This window comes from Patella vulgata, chromosome 6 (assembly GCF_932274485.2).
Source record: "Patella vulgata chromosome 6, xgPatVulg1.2, whole genome shotgun sequence".
NCBI lineage: Eukaryota > Metazoa > Mollusca > Gastropoda > Patellidae > Patella > Patella vulgata.
This window is the reverse complement of record NC_065884.2, coordinates 22,177,613-22,194,688: the sequence shown is the minus strand read 5'-3', so window position 1 is coordinate 22,194,688 and position 17,076 is coordinate 22,177,613. Positions and strand designations below refer to the sequence as shown.

Genomic DNA, 17,076 nt, shown 5'->3' with positions numbered 1-17,076 from the left:
TGCCATCGAGAGTTGATTATGGCCTGGATCAGTTAATTCAAGTCGAAATAATTTAGAAAACATTTCAGGCCTAAAGAAAGACCTGCCATAGGCAGATTTAGCTCTTCTATAATGTATGTTTAAGGAAGGGGATGGCAGTAGGTGGAGAAAAACATCACAGAACACAAGATTTTTTGCAGTTTTTTTTATTACTTTTATTTTCCCTCCTAATGTCTAGAAAACCATTGTGTGGGGAAACTGATTTTTCTTCAGCCAAAACAACGATTTCAAATAACCAGTTAATAATTTCTGATCTGGGTGCTTGGCAATGGCATCTAGTACTTGTTTATCTATAGAAACTTGGTCTTCTTTCATCTCCGGTGAAATAGTTTTTGCCTGTAATACAAGATGTATAAAATATACAAGTACAGGTGGAATATTTTCTACCAGACAAGATTATGATTTTCCACTAAGTCTAATGTTTTTGTCAAAAATTGATATTTTAAATTTTAACTAAGGATCAATACTACATGTATTTACCAGCAGTTATGTGAAATTGCCATTACACAGCCACGTTAAAGATACATTATGTAAGATTTAGATAAAGAACTAGCCATTCTTGCTATAATATTTCGAAAGTAGATGATGTAAAATGAATAATTTGAAAATTTCATTCAAATTACTCTATTGCAAGCGAAGATATTAGCCTTTGAAGGTTTGACAGGCGTGTGCAATAATTTCAAGCACCGTATTGGTTGATCGAAGCTAAGTCTCGGTCCTCCATATTTGATTTAATCAAAATATCACTGAACCATTCTAATCTATTTAATATCGGAGAAATATGATGCCATCGAGAGTTGATTAAGGCCTGGATCAGTTAATTAATGTCTAATTAATACTTTAAAAAACATTTCAGGCCTAATGAAAGACCTGCAATAGGCAGATTTAGCTCTTGCATAATGCATGTTTAACATATCCAGCCACACCTTGAGTACATTTTAGTGTAAACCCACGAAATTAGGTTCTGACCAAAAAATGTAAATGACAATCAGCAACTTTAACTTTATAAATATAAAGAGCTATCTAGGTGGTCGATAAAAATTTGTATATACCTCTTTTGATGATTCAAAGATATCTCCTTCATTCTTTGGAGCCTTTCTTGTCTTCTGTTTCTTGAAGTATTCATCATTTAACCTTTCTGGTAGTTTAAGATTGTCCAAATTTACTTTGGTTTTAGTGGCTATAACGTAAATTTGATTGACACGACGAAGAGGACATCCGTTAACAGTATATGGACCTGAAAATTTAATTAAAAATATAATATACAGTCAATTAGATTTTTTAAATATTAGACAAAAATCAATTAGATTTTTTAAATATTAGACAAAAATTAAGTACCAGTTTCAGAACAAAAGTAAACATCACTAACATCAGTTGGTGATAGTAGCAAAACTAGGTTTTCATCATATACTGGTCAACAGAATCGGCACAATACACAACTCTTAGAATAGAATATAGTCCACATTTTAGACCAGAGCACTCTGCCAAAAACTAGTGATCTAAGATAAATTGATGGAAACAACTTCCTATATTCTCTTTCAATAATTGCAAGGCTAGAATCTACAGGAAGACAAAATTCTGCATATATTTACATAATTATATCGTGAAGAAGTCTATATGAACTAAATGCAGATGAAACAATTTGATTACAGGTATATATTTTTATTCAAAGCCATCTTATCTACCAAAATACACTTACCTGTAACTAGTAATAATCCAGATCTCAGCTGTTTCAAAAATATAACTCTCTGAAATATAATTAAAAAGATAAATATTTTAATTTTACTTGGAATTACAAAACATGACCATTTGACTATAATATTACACTGGTGAAAGCCATTAAGTAAACTTAATTTCAAATGACAATTGCCATTCCTATGCAGTGACCAATAGGCTGACTTGTATCATATAGGTAGCAGAGAGAGAGAGAGAGAAAAATCGGGTTTAAGGTCCACATATGGTTTAATTTGGCTTGCGCATAGGGGTCTTTAGCAGTGGGAGGAACCCGGAGAAAACCAACGAGGTTGGACAGATGACCCTACTCCTTGTTACATACAACCGGGGATTCGAAACCATGCCAGTTGACTCAATGACAGGCCTTATGATACAGCGTGCACGTGCTAACCATTCGGCCATCCAACCCCCCTATAGGTAGCAGAATTATGATTATGTGAGAAGTGGTCATAACTTAAGTTGATCAATTTGTTTAAATTTTGGACCAAAATATTTTTTAATATAAGTATAAGTACTTTTGATTGGGTTAAGTTTGATTTTAAACTTTAAACTGTATTACAATTTCACATGGTGGGTCTTTAAAAGGCAATGTCATTCCAAATGCCTGGTAGATTTCAGAAGCTTTAATTCTTCATCTTGTTGAGGATGTTCATACCATTTACAACATCTAATTCTAAAAGCTCAAAATCCCCACCTCTCTTGCATGAAAACTTACCTTGCCCTTGTGTCTGCCAGCCAAAACAATGAGTACTGTTCCTGGGGTAATAGAGGATCGGCATTTATGGGGATGATCTTTGAAAGCCCTCTTTCGTGATTTCAAATGATTTGGGCGAGTTTGTGTTGGGTAGGATCTAGGCTGAAATAGACAGACATCGGTAATTTAAACACAAATATAAAACATTACATATTACATTACTTTACATTCCTCGATAAGCAGAAATATTTCATTAAAGTATCCAATAGTCATTTGAGGGAATCCTAATCCCTTGTAAACTACAACATTGTTAAAGCTGAATCTATAAAACAATTATCTTTCCAAAAATGTTCAATTCTGTTCAGTATTTACAAACTTATGATAAATTGTATTTTCATAGATTTTATTGGTAGCAGAGAAACCTGATGAGCCTAACTTAAATCCAATTGAATCCAAGACAGGGCGCTTCCTAGCTTTGGTATTTTGATTTCTTAATTTAATGTTAAACAATCAATCTGAGAATATATTTACATGTAGCATGTATTAACCCATGAGAAATTTAATATTTTAGCTAAAGTTCAAATGGCCTTTGAATGTTGAATAATCTGTATATCTTTAATTAGATTTTTTAAAAATGCAAATTCTTCTCGGCAGCTTTAATCTAACTAAGAAAAGGATCAGTTTTAATAGTTATACCTAGTACTGTGTCGATACGCTCTGGCAATATTTGTATCGATACCGAATAGTCATATCGCTGTATCGTTAAAAAATAAGTTCTTCAGTTAAGAAAGACCATAAAACTTATTAATAGGTTTTAAATATTAAATTATTAATTTTTTTGCTTCACCGTCTCAAGTGTTTGTTGCAAAAAATTTGTGTTGTGTGTGGATCTTCCATCGTCACGTTGTGTAAACAAACTGGTCTAAAACTTAAGTTGAATAAGTGCTTCTACTTCTGTTACCTATTCAGTAATCATTTACTGTACTTCGTAGTAATACTTAATCCAAGAAAACTATTAAATTGTCAGAATGCAAATTAATATTTTATTTCTTTAATAACGAAAACAAAAATACAGGGATGTAGCCACGCCGGGCACTATTTTTTGCTGCCCAGCACAAAGAAAAAATCGAAGAAAGCCACCCAGTCGTATTTAAACCCCTTCGTCCTTCTCTGTACACAAACTCAGCGCTCAAAATTTACCACGGCAAACGGCAGGGCCATGGTAAAAGCCGATGCAAACCAGGTCTGCCACAACCAGACCAATTTACGGCACTCCAATGTTAGAGGTTTGGATGTCGTAAATGTGTGTCGTAATTCGTGAGACAAGTCAAATTAAACAACGTGTTTTAATTATCACTATCTACCTGTTGTCATAATTTGTTGTACTCAAAACACAAACTTAAGAATCGTTTTCATTTTTAATCTCAAAGTAATAAAGTAATATTTGAAAACCCCCCAAAAAAACTTTTTTAGATCCCTAGCAGAGTCTCTGTATCATTGATGAAAATTAAGTAAATTTGGTAAAAATTTGAATTATATAAATGGAAATTTGATTTGCACTGAAGCAAATACAAAAGGCAGCAGATGCTCTGAAAATACACCAAGAAGGGTTGAATTTTCATAAAAGACCACGCCGCCCCCCTCCAAATTTCGTTTTTTCATTGCTACGCTCAGCAGCTATTTTTTCCACTCCGCAAATCCTGGCTACAACCCTGAAAATGATCGGTTTAACAGTTTGTTTTCTTCACCCTATGATTTGATTTTTGATTGTCATGTCACACATTCACATAGTTTATTTTTGTTATCTATAGCTACACGACCTCAATCTGGGTTCAGTCTTCTGTTATGATATCCGGCAAAAGTAAATCAAAGGTTTTTAACAAAAGAAAATAATAAAGCTGCATACCCATCTCAGTTTTAGTTATCAAAATGTATTCTAAGGCTATTTTGGGCATAATTCCTGATGTCACCGATAGTATCGAAAATGAACTGTATCGACACAGCCCTAGTTATACCATTTAATAGTAAAATATGTTCTGCACGATATTAACCTAGATATACTATTCAAAAAAAGTAGGGGATATTTGATTTTTAAGTGTTATTAAAGTCACCTAATGAAACTGACGAAGAAATAAATGACAAAATGAAATGAAGTTCACATTCATCGATTTATTCCAAATGATCGTTAGACTAAGTAAGGCACAGACTGACCATTATAAGGGTAAAATGATACCCGGGGTCAAACAGCAAAGTTACCACAGCATCACAACCAAGTCAGTAACGGGTAAATCCTCCTCTGTTTGCCAAACAAGCATTGATCCGACGTGGCATACTCCTAATGAGACGTCTAAGGTCATTTTGGTCCAGATTGTCCCATTCCTGTTGCAACGCAGCAGCAAGTTCTTGGACATTGGCAGGACGTTGTTGACGTTGACGTAACCTCTGTCCAAGCATGTCCCAGACATGCTCGATGGGGGAGAGGTCGGGACTCAGTGCTGGCCAAGGTAATGTGGTGATGTTCTGTTGTTGGAGGTAACCTGTAACGATCCTGGCCCTGTGACATCTTGCGTTGTCATCCTGGAAGATGAAACGGCGGCCATGACGTCGTGCGAACGGCACAACATGGACTGCCAAGATGTTATCCCGGTAGTACTGGCCTGTAACACGCCCTGCAACAACATGTAAAGCCGTTCTTCCAGCAACAGTGATGCCTCCCCACACCATAACAGAACCACCCCAAATCGATCATGTCTGATGACCTTAACGTCTTGGAAGCGCTCGTTTCGACGACGCCACACCCTCCTACGTCTGTCCAAAAAATCAACAGTGAACCTTGACTCATCTGAAAACATCACATTGCTCCAGCGTCGATTATCCCAGTGTTGACGATCCCTACACCAACGACGTCTTGCCTGAATGTGATGATCTCTCAAACAAGGGATCACGCGAGGACGTCGGGCGCGAAGGTGACCCCTATGCAGTCGATTCCGAATCGTCTGGCCACTCACTCTCACACCAGTGTCTGTTTGAAGACGAGCGCTGATCTGATTTGCTGTGATGACACGATTTCTCAAGGCCAAGGTACGGATAAATCGATCCTGGGCTTGAGTTGTCGCCCTTGGTCGACCTGAGCGTGATCTGTCCTGTACAGATTGTGTATCACGGTATCTGGACCATAGCCTGCTTATGACAGACTGAGAAACATTCATCGTCCGCGCCACAACCGCCTGTGTTGTGCCGATCTGCAGCATGCCAAGGGCACGTAACCTTTCATTTTGGGTAAGCCGACGCATATCAAAATTTGTTTTCTGGTCACTAAAACAATTAAACTGATGTTTCCACCCTGGAATTCAATGCCACAATGACTGTAACATTCAAAGTCAGAGTCGTGCAAATCTTGGGTTGGACCCCCATGATGATCCCAAGCATCACCTGCATTCCATGCGGTAGCTATTGGTGCGTTTGGGCGTCACATGTAACTGGAAATGTTTCTTCTGTTAGGTTCTATAGTGACTTTTTTTGTCGTCATTTGCATATTTTAGTATTATCCCCCCAAAATCAAATATCCCCTACTTTTTTTGAATAGTATATAATCAAATAAACTAGTTTCAGAAACACAAGAAATCATCACTTTGATCAGTTGGTGATAGTAGCAAATCTTAGGTTTCATCACAAACAGCCAATTAGGTGCTTAATAAAAAGCTTGTCTAAATTTGATTTCAGGTATGGTAAGTGGTCTCATTTCAAGTACTGACCATAACTAAGAATAATTCAAACCATTTCTAATATGTAAGCTTACCTTTCGTCTGTTGGGAACAATTCTATCTTTACCATTTTTATCACCTCCAACTGTCTTCTTTTTACCTTTAGCTGGCTGTCGGGCTTTGACAGGCTTAGCTTTCGATCCGGCAGGTGCCTTGCCCTGTTAAAATAACACATCAACAATCAACATTTCAAAATGTAACTAGGAAGATAAGTATGATAATCTGTGTACATTTACCTGTTGAACTTAAAAGTCTAATTAAAATCAGGCGTAGACCATACTCAATACTGTACGTATTCACACAAGTTCAAGTCCGAACAAAATTAAGACTGCATTGTGTAGAATTGCTGTTTTGGAAGACCCACATCTAAAATTTTTCTTTTACTCCCAGTTCCAACATACGGTAGCTTGCAAGGTTTTTTTGTTGCAATTTAATTTAGCTCATGTATTGGATGGCTTAATTGCACTAATTTGGATTACTACGTCAGTACATGTATATATGGTGTTAAATTAATAATTATGAAATGATGGTATTGGTATGACATACTTGAACTTGAAGGAGCAATATTTATTTTCAAAAGCAGCTATATTATTATTAAGTAGTACAACATATACATTTTTTTTTTATCAGGAAGCCTTAAAATAAAGAGGCATTTCGGAAGGCCTACTCTGTAGTAGTCAATAATAACAGTTCTGCTGAGTATTATAATTACTAGAGTTTGAGTAGACTACTGTGTGAACCGTGGTAAATAATAAACGGATTTCTTCGATTATGAACAAACTACTATACTTTAGTTGTTATAACCTTAACCGTGTGTTTGAAATTACCTCCGGTTATATAAAATCCATTGTACAACTATATGTCCTTGCGAATAAAAAAAGTTCTCTCTTGTAAACTTGAACTCATCACAAACTTTGATACCGAGAAATAACCAAAATGGAAGCTAATTACGTCACTTATCGGGATATTTCATTTCGTATAGGGGGGTCAAAGCAAGGCTTGTCTGTCGTAACGGTTGTGTATGAATAAGCTATTCCTCTCGGAACCCAGTAATGAGTTTGGGCGTTTAAAAACATAAATACGCCTGTAGTCCGGTATTTTGTTTCCCTCTTGTATTATAATTATTTGGTTAGAGAGTTTGGTGGAATTATTTCTTTTAAATTATATTTGTTTTACTGACCTTGAATTAATTTCACCCTTGAATATTTTTATACGCCCACATTTTCATGTGGACGTATTATGCCGTCGCCCCTGTCCGTTCACAATTGTTTGTGGACTCTCTATAGGTCACAATTCTTATCCGATTTTGACGAAACTTGAAATATAGGTTTATCCCCAAAAGATCTCGGCTTCTTTCGATATTGGCATGTATCGGTTCGAAACTTCATGGATTATGGCCCCTGATTTTACGAAAAATCACGTTTTTAGCTTGTGGACCCTATAGAGGTCACAATTTTTATCCGATTTTGTTGAAACTTGAAATGTAAGTTTATAACCCAAAGATCTTGGTTCCTTCCGATATTCGCGCATATCGGACCATAACTTCCTGAATTATGGCCCCTGATTGTACGAAAAATCGCGTTTTTAGCTTGTGGACCCTATAGAGGTCATAATTTTTATCCGATTTAAAAAAAAAAGGAATTATTATATCACCGTTACACCCTAAGTAAGGCTGAGTTCGAATTTCGTGAAAATCGGCCCAAAACTGACGGATAAAATGGCCGCCCTTCGTTCTCAAATAGCGTAAAAATATGGTATATCAAGGCTGTGGACCCTATAGGTCACAATTTTAATCCGATTTTGTTGAAACTTGAAATGTAAGTTTATAACACAAAGATCTCGGTTCCTTTTGATATTTGCGCATATCGAAGTGTAATTTCCTGAATTATTTCCCTTGATTGTAGGAAACATCAATTTCTTTTTAGCTTGTTCTCTCTCCATAGCCGAGGTAAATGCCGATCTATTTTACATTTGCCTAGACAACATTAATAGCCGAGGCCATTGAATCATTGAATAGGTATAGGCCTATAGTATAACGTTATTTTTTTTTTATATAAATACCAAAAATTATTACTAACAATTAATCATACCGTACACCGGATTAATTATCAGCAGATAGTTCAGTTTCTTTCTATTTCGCTTTGAATATTATTTCTGGTGTGCAAAAAAATGTTTAGAAAAATTTATAATCGTACGTGATCGGTAACACAATTATTTTGTAAATTCCCGGTTTTGTTTTGAAATTCACAAGGCAATGTATCCAATATACAATTATATATACAGGGGTGAAAAACAATATTATATTTACGAGTATTCGTATAATTGGTGATATATTCATTGTGAATAAAATTTAGTAGACTGACAATCAATTGTTTCCAAATAAATGTCTTTGTCTCAGTTGCTATTGTGTTGCCCAAACTCAAAACGGTCGTGCGCTGTTGTTATTACAACACATGTGATTCAACCTTTACCCCCCTTCAACATATTATGATGGTTTAGCTCATGACGTGACATGTGTAATGTTGTGATGGACATTGTCGAAAATACAAGCAAAAACATTGATTTTTCAAGAGAGAACTTTTGTTTTGGATATTTAATTGTGCAATATATTTTATTCAACCGGAGGTGATTTCAAACTCATAGGCAAGTTTTTAATAACAATTATTCTGTAGTTTGTTCACAATCGAAGAAATCCGTTTATAATTTACCTTGGTTCACACAGTAATAATAATTTCTGCTTGTAAAACCCAAATATTTCAAACATTTTACCTTGGCTACTGGCGTCTTTGGAGCCATCTGAAAGAAAGAAACAGATAATGTATACGTAGTTCCAATATGAATCTACAGTCCGACTGACACGGTAAAATATTTATTTAACTTTAACTTATAGATAGTTAAGCACCTTTCAAAAGGTAAACAAATTGGATACATGTCTTCATCCATGGCACCTCCAGAAACGATTAAATTTTAACGCTGTACATTCGCGGGGCATAGAAAATATCATCGAATTATATTGAGGAATAGATTAACTGAATAAAAATATATTTATTTCATTCAGATGTAGTGGGGGATGGCTTGATAAATGGAGATTTAAATGCGGATTCTACAAACACAACCACTTACATTGAGCACTCGCGTGTAAGAGGAAGGCAAAAGAAGTGACGTATGACACATAAATTGATGACGTTTTTCGCAAACACTGATAAAGGGACATAACTCTCTTCAGTTTTATTTTTCCTGTTAAAATTCATTCCTCTTCTTCGACCCGAGTAATACTAATAAACTAATAATATATTAGAGTTCTATCGCATATAATACATAATGATGACCGTTCCAGGTAATATCGCTATTGATAATCCTAACAAAATAATATGTTTGCATCTAGCACCACAGTGCTAGAGTTTGAACTTTGTACTAATTTGTAGTGACTAGTGTTTACTTTTTTTCATTAATTTTGTCCCACAGCCAGTAAAAACACATAAGAGGAGCACCAATAGCTTTCACTGAACTGTTAAATCTTTGTGGCGAGTGGACGTTAAACCCCATTTCTCTCTCTCTTAGAAAGCTTAATAAGATTTTCTTAAGAATGTCACCCTTCTTGGTCTTTGTAAAAAATATAATAATTAAATAGAGAGGATGTGCTGTCTTTGGTCCCTGTGTGTACTCCAGCAATAACAATATAGTTCCCAGCCAGTGCAGTATTTACTACCAGTTAGCTAATGTCAGTCAAAACAGAATGACTTTTTTGACTTTTTTGATTTTACTGATTACAATGTTTGGGCTATATATTGATATCGGTATTGACATGTTGATAAGATGGATAAACTGTAAAATGTTTACATTATGGCATATTACACAAACCGATTATAAAATCAAATGTTTTGTTTTATTTCAGATGGATATGCTACTGAACCACAGATAGACTATAAAGTCAAATACAAAGCCTTAAAGAAAAAATTCAGACTTCTTGTTTATGTAAGTTGGCTTCCCGAAAAGTGGTCGAGCTATAGTACCCGATCCTCATGGGTGTAATGTCTCGGGTTTGTATCTCAGCGTGGACCGAGAAGAACCTTCAGGATTTTTCGTGCCTGGCTTACTTGTCAGTTTAAAATATGGTGGCCGCTGTGGAACTTACAAGGAATGTGTGCCTAATGATTTCGATGGAATGAAAAGCCGAGGTCCAACTGTGTTCAAATTGACATGCCCATCAACTTCAAAGAACCCATAACTTTAAAATTTTAAGAAGAATACTTACCCTCATTGATGTATTTCTTCTTGATGTGTTTTTTAAGTTGCATTTAGTTTTATTCACGGTAAAAAATACAGGTATAATAATAATATTACTTTTTTATTAAAGGAACATGAATGTTTTTTAGAAGAATTGAGAAAAGCACAAAGAAAGTTATTAAAAGTAGCAAGGGATAGAAGGTAAATATAACATTATGAAAACTAGGATTTCAATGTAATATTGCTGTTGAAATCATATAGCGTGCTCCCTATGATTGATCCAATGAGGTCCCTATCGGTGTATCATAGAGCAATACTTCAACAGTGTTTGAAGCCTAGGTAATTCCTGTGTTGTACTGAAACCTACCGTGAACCAGGTTATACTGAAATACAAGTCACAGGACAGTGTAATTTAATTATATCTTCTAGTTTCCTTAATGTTATGTGCCTTGATAAAACCAGACTTATTTATTCTTTGATTATGAACAGATCAGAATTCTGTTTTGTTCAATGCTTCAAAATTGTTTTCTAGTCAAGCTTTTGAATATGATAAAAGTTTTGATCTTTGCCATTATTTTTCAGTTTTCTATTAGATCGTTTAATTCAATATGAGAAAGTAGAAGAATCATCAGGTGATTCAGATGCTACAGCTTCAAGTGATAGTGATGGTGAAGGCCATAAAGATGGAAGTCTAAGTAAAAAGTACTCATTCTGATTTCATCTCAAATCTTCCAAACATACAAATTAGTCTAATGAATGATTTTATTGAAATGAGTTGTAATATGAGTCATTTAACCCAGCGATCCTTTGACAAAATAGAAACAAGAAAATAAAAACATTTACTCACACATCAGATATTATTTTAAAGATTTGTCGAAGAATCATAATTTTTTGTTTGTGTTGCCTATTGATGGAGATCAACAGATAGATACTTTAATATTGGTTTATATGTGTCCGTTTTCTTTATTTTAGTTTAACACATGATTAAAAACTCTTATTAATTGATAAATATTTAATATATAAATCTAAGAATAAAAGATTGATGTGTTTATTATTTCAGAAGAAAATTAAACTCAGGAACTATATCAGTACCACCAGAATATGCTCATCTTGTATCTGCTGCTGCACTAAGTGGTGTCTTACATGGGGTAAATAAGTTCCCTCATTTCTTTCTTTCCTTAAACTCATCAAAATTTGGTGTTGTATGTATAATAATAGAACAGAGATCGAGAACAAGATGGTGTTACGATTAATTCAGACTATCAATGAAGGCTGTAAGATTAGGGCTTACTCTGTTTCAGCTTTGTTCAAAAAGCTGTATTGAAATATGTTTTTCAATTAAATCTACATTCACATTATTTTTCAATTTAATCTACATTTGTATTGGTGATCAAAATAAGTTAGTAGATAGTACAACCATATTCTACATACACTATGTTCTGTGTATGATCATATGATCTAATACTGAACATCAGCAGAGGAACGCCCATTTTACATTCACTAATTGTTATTATTCAGCCAACTAGCCAGTAGGGGTTATTTAAAATGAAAACATAATGTATCAGAAAAAACCATTAAAGCAGTATTTTGTTTTATTGCCCTATATGATTGTAGAAACCTTTCTTTGGATTCGATCCTCTGTCGACGTTTGGTCAATGATCCACCGGTCATGTGCATAGTTTCGAAATGTGTTTTTTCTGTGCCTAATTGAATTTATAAAATTTTTGCAGGGAGGGTCATCCAATCAAGATTCTTCTAAAAAAAGAAGTAAGTCATCCAATAAAAGGTCAAAAGGTGGTGGAGGTAGGTATATTAAATATTTCTCTAAGATGAAACAAAATTCAACATAACAGGAGGTTCCTCCTTATACGGAACCAGCAGCAGCATCCTGTATTTTAAACTTTTCTCATCTTTCTGTAATAACTACATGTAGTCCCAGTAAGTTTGAATAATTGCATCAGATACTCTGATAAATTTACATATGTGACTGGTGACAGCAAAATGAGTCTTAATGACCAAAAATTCAGAAATAAGTTACATACGTCATCTTAAAGAGAATGTCATAAGTTGTCTAATGATACCAAAATCATTGTTCTACCTTACTCCATCGTGCAGATATTCAAGTTCAAAGTCCGGGAGTCCAGAAAGGCCTATTTCGAGAAAACTTTGTTTAAAGATTATGTTAAAAATTTCTGTTATTCATGACAAAAGTCACCGTTAAAAATGCCAAACTGCCACTAAACTTGACACAATTGTTAAGAACATAAGATTTCAACATAACACACGTAATTTCAATAAAATCATGCTTTCGGGAATGTTCCTATTTAACGTTGTCACAAAAATAATCCAAAACGAGATTGTTCCATTGATGAACACTGGCCGATGCAGACAAATTAAAAGATGTCAAACCGTTCATACATTTCGTTACGGTTTACTTGGAGTAAACTACTACTTACTAATTGCTCCATTTCTACCCTTTATCAACATTTTCCTGCTAGTAAAGTGTGACAGGCTTAATTTTAACATGATAAAGTATTCGAAAATGGTCAAAACCAAATTTTGAAAATTTTTGCACTCGGACACAAATTAGCGTATAATTAAAAATCTACTTCTGCACTTAAGACTCGTTTTGCTATCACCGGTCACATATATAAATGGGTATATAGCTTTACTATGACCCCAAAGTTCTGAGTTTTTAAAGCCCTATTGAAATGAAATGAAATGAAATGGAGTTTAACGTCCTACTGTTCTGCTCCTAACCTGGGCTAATGAAGACGGGCATACGCCATACAGTGTGCTATGAGGCACTACGGCCTACTCTTATATCGAATTCCAACTGCCAAGGGATCTTTTACGTGCACGCCAATGTGTACACGGGACCTCGGTTTTTCGTCCCATCCGAACGACTAGACAGCTTTCCTTGTCAGCCCCTCCGTCCTGCATCACTGACATGGGAGGACCACGCCGGAAAATCTGGATGAACTTTCTCGGCCAATGCAGGGATCGAACACCCGACCTCCAGGCTAGCGAGCTAGCGTCTTACCCACTTAGCCACGTGATCCCCTAAAGCCCTATTGAACAATCCATGCTCATTTGAATTAAATTTGGTCAAGAACTCTGATCATAAGAAATGTATTTATGTTTAACTTTTGTTTCGTTTTGTTTTCTGCTGCTCATTATGTGTCTCTCATAATGCAGCGCACCAGATTCCATTGTAGTGTAGACAAGGAAAATGAAATTTTAATTATAAAAAAAGATAATGAAAAAAGTCTGTTTTATTCAGACTGAAATTATAATCAGATCGAAATCTATGAAGGGTTATTAAACTGTTTATATCAGCTTGTATTATCACTGTCCTTGCTCTCTTCTCTTTTGTGGACAGTTCGGTTGTGACCGGAATCAGCCTTTCATGACTCCCAACTAGATAAACTACTCTGTTAACTAGTGGGGCCATGGTGGCTAAGTGAGTAAGATTTATTGGGAGGTCGCGGGTTCGCTCCCAGTGTTGGCCAAGAAAGTTCATTTTTGTTAACAAAAGGATGTATTTTATCATTCTGTATTTCCACTGTAGGACATCTAAAGGGAGGTAAACAGCCAGGTCAAATGACAAGAGAGGAATTAGAGCGTCACCTAGATTCCCGACAGTCATCGTTTGGTTTAGAGAAAGCACCTGCCAATTTACCTATGGACATCTTTAACAACGACAATTCTAACCCAGATAGGTAAATTTCTACTTATTGTTTAATTTACAATAGTTTAAGAAAACTCGGCTTCTAAACCATTATGAACCAATTCATGAATCATTACATCAGGCTATGTAGTTGTTTGTTTTACAATCACAGGTTCAAGCTCTTCAGAAAATACAAAATAAATTTTTGCAGGCCACAAAGAATTATTCTAGGTCACAAAGACATCCGTAACATACTAAAATCCTGGAATTTTGAGTTTCTCAGGGTCTTGATAAAGAAATAGCCACTTAACATCTGTTAACAATTTGTAGTTTAAAATGTCAAAACTTGAAAATATGGAACAAGATCTTACATTTAAGTCTTCCTATGAAATAGGAAGCAAAAATTCAAATTAGTGTGGCCTTTACATTTAATTCAATGTTCCAGTGTTTTCTTGTGATACAAACACATGTCTTTGGCACATGTATTGCAGATACAAAATATTCCTTAACATTTCCACAATGTTTACATGATTTCGATCCCACACTTAAAGAGTGATAATAGCAGTATCAGTAATAATAGGACTATAAATGTATGTGAACAAGTTCTGTAACCAATAATCAACCCATCCATCACTATTATAGGTCTATAAGTTTATACATCACTACAAATATTGATTTGTAGTTTATTCTGAGAATATGACTTTTATTGTGGCTCTTCTGTCTTTGGCCCTCCACACCCCAATTTTGAACACTACATGATTTAATATTATATTTGTTTTTCTGTTTTAGTGATCTAGGTCTGCTGATAGGGGAAGATGATGATGATTTAGTTATAGATGTACCCCAGTGATCATACTAACAGTATATATAGTGTTAAAAGCTATAAAGCAAACATAACAATATACATGTAGTGTCTAGTACATTATAAAGGCATTGAGTTGAAAAAGAAATGAATACATCAATGCAAAAAATTGATTTTGCATGTGTACATTAATGACAAAGTTACTTTCAGGGAGTTGCCTGTGGAATTAATGTAGAATAAAAAAAAATTCTAAGACTACGAAAAACATGTCTATAGATCTGATATTTTAAATATTTCCTGTGTTTTGTTATGTATCATCCAATGCAGTATAAATTTAAAGTGATTTTTGAAAGTATATTGTACTTTAAATTTCTCAGCACATTTCTGCATAATATAATGTCCTTGAAATAGGGAATTCTTTATTACATTCTGGTCTTTTATAGTGTGTATGTTCACAATATCCCTATTTCGACCCATTCAATTACGATTTGCTGCCTGTGTTGGGCTAAGTACCAACACATGCTACTAATTCAACAAGTAAATAAAATAGTCTGTATTTTGCAAACAGATGGCAGTATTTATATCTTAAATCTGCGTCTGTATACCTTTAAAGCAAAAGGAACCATCCTAGATATAGTTAAGTACTCTGTGATATAACCTGAAGTGGATTATTGTTCCCTCATTAACAGACTACACACCTCACTGTTGGGTGTTGGGATAGTCAATAACATTCAGATTATTGACAGAAGGTATGTATGGTTTTGGCATACAATATTTTTACAAAAACACTATGATGAACAGAAAGTTAAACCAATCAATTGACCATCTTCAATAGAAGGCTTGATCTCGCTTCAACTACGTACATCTTATCAAGGCCTTCACGTAATACCCTGCATATTGCGGCACTAATTTCGATTGGGTACAAGCCCAACTTGTGAGCCTATCAGATTCCTCGATCGTCGCGAATACCAAGTCTCGCGTTTTCAAGCTAAAATGAGTACCTGTGATAATCGAGTTGCAAAGTTCAAGGTTCATTCAATGTCAAGGTTTCCGTGGAGGTCGCGATGTCACAACCTTTGATTGGACGCTACTGCTCACGTGTCTGTAGATAACATAGCTATAAGTTCGGGAATTGTGAAGTAAACAAGCAACAGCCAGATGTTGTGAAACTCAGTCGTTGCTTCAGGAACATGTTAATTGACAAAATATGGTCTAGTGTCTAGCAATGTGTTAACAAAAACATAGTTACTGTGTTGTGTGACATTTTCCCTTGTCCTTTAGCATTTTAAAGGTTAACAATAAAAAAAAAAGTCTTTTAATGTTTTTTTTTAAAATTTAAATTCATAGTTACCTTGCTATTACATACTTTTACACTATTTGCGTAAAAGGAGCGAGCAGTTTTGTTTCGATTTTCCGAAATTCGAACTCAACCATCATTAGGGTGTAACAGTGATATATTTAAATGAATTTTATGAAATTGGATAAAAATTGTGACCTCTAGAGGGTCCACTAGTTAAAATGGTTATTTTTTCATACAATCAGGGGCCATAATCCAGGAAACTACAGTCTGATATGCACGAATATTAAAACGAACTGAGATCTTTGGGATATAAACACATTTTAAGTTTTATCAAAATCAGATCAAAATTGTGACCTCTAGCACAAGATTTTTTAAAGTGATCAAGGGCTGTAATTATCGGAAATTCCTGCAAATCAATAGGCTTCTTTGTCTCATGACCTTAAACACTGTGTATAAATTTAAAGTCAATCGGGTATTAACTTTAGCCTCCACAAGCGATTGTGGGCGAGACAATATACGACCACATTTCAATGTGGGCATATAAAAACGTATGAATATATCACCGTTACATCCTAATGACAGTTGAGTTTGAAATTGTCCCTCCTACGCAAATAGTGTAAATATATGGTATATCAAGGTTGTGGACCCTCTAGAGGCCACAATTTTGATCCGATTTTGATGAAACTTTAAAGTTATGTTCATATCTCAAATATCTTGGTTCCTTTTGATAATCGTGCATATCTGAATGTAACTTCCTGGATTATGGCCCCTGATTGTTCGAAATATATAACTGTTTCACATCAATGAAGCTCGAGTTCGAATTTTGTGAAAATCTGACCTAAAATG

At 34.9% G+C, this 17,076-nt stretch overlaps 2 protein-coding genes across 3 annotated transcripts; one reads left to right on the top strand and one right to left on the bottom strand.

Moving 5' to 3' along the window:
• Positions 1–169: 169 nt before the first annotated feature.
• LOC126824846 (60S ribosomal protein L6) lies at positions 170–9,425 on the bottom strand. The gene is made up of 7 exons (XM_050554240.2): positions 9,355–9,425; positions 9,001–9,027; positions 6,267–6,389; positions 2,489–2,629; positions 1,739–1,787; positions 1,092–1,276; positions 170–375 (listed from the first exon to the last, which is right to left on the bottom strand). The coding sequence occupies exons 1-7, from the start codon at positions 9,403–9,405 to the stop codon at positions 214–216; spliced, it is 738 nt and encodes a 245-aa protein (XP_050410197.1). The 5' UTR covers positions 9,406–9,425; the 3' UTR covers positions 170–213.
• On the top strand, positions 9,420–15,223 carry LOC126824847 (uncharacterized). Of its 2 annotated transcripts, none has more exons than XM_050554244.2 (8): positions 9,420–9,568; positions 10,127–10,206; positions 10,589–10,659; positions 11,041–11,160; positions 11,519–11,606; positions 12,189–12,225; positions 14,030–14,180; positions 14,918–15,223. In XM_050554244.2, exons 1-8 carry the CDS (start codon positions 9,553–9,555, stop codon positions 14,976–14,978), a joined length of 624 nt encoding a protein of 207 aa, XP_050410201.1. In that variant the 5' UTR covers positions 9,420–9,552; the 3' UTR covers positions 14,979–15,223. The 2 variants fall into 2 exon arrangements, with proteins under 2 accessions (XP_050410201.1, XP_050410199.1); XM_050554242.2 differs by having other exon boundaries at positions 12,189–12,261.
• The last annotated feature ends 1,853 nt before the right edge of the window (positions 15,224–17,076 follow it).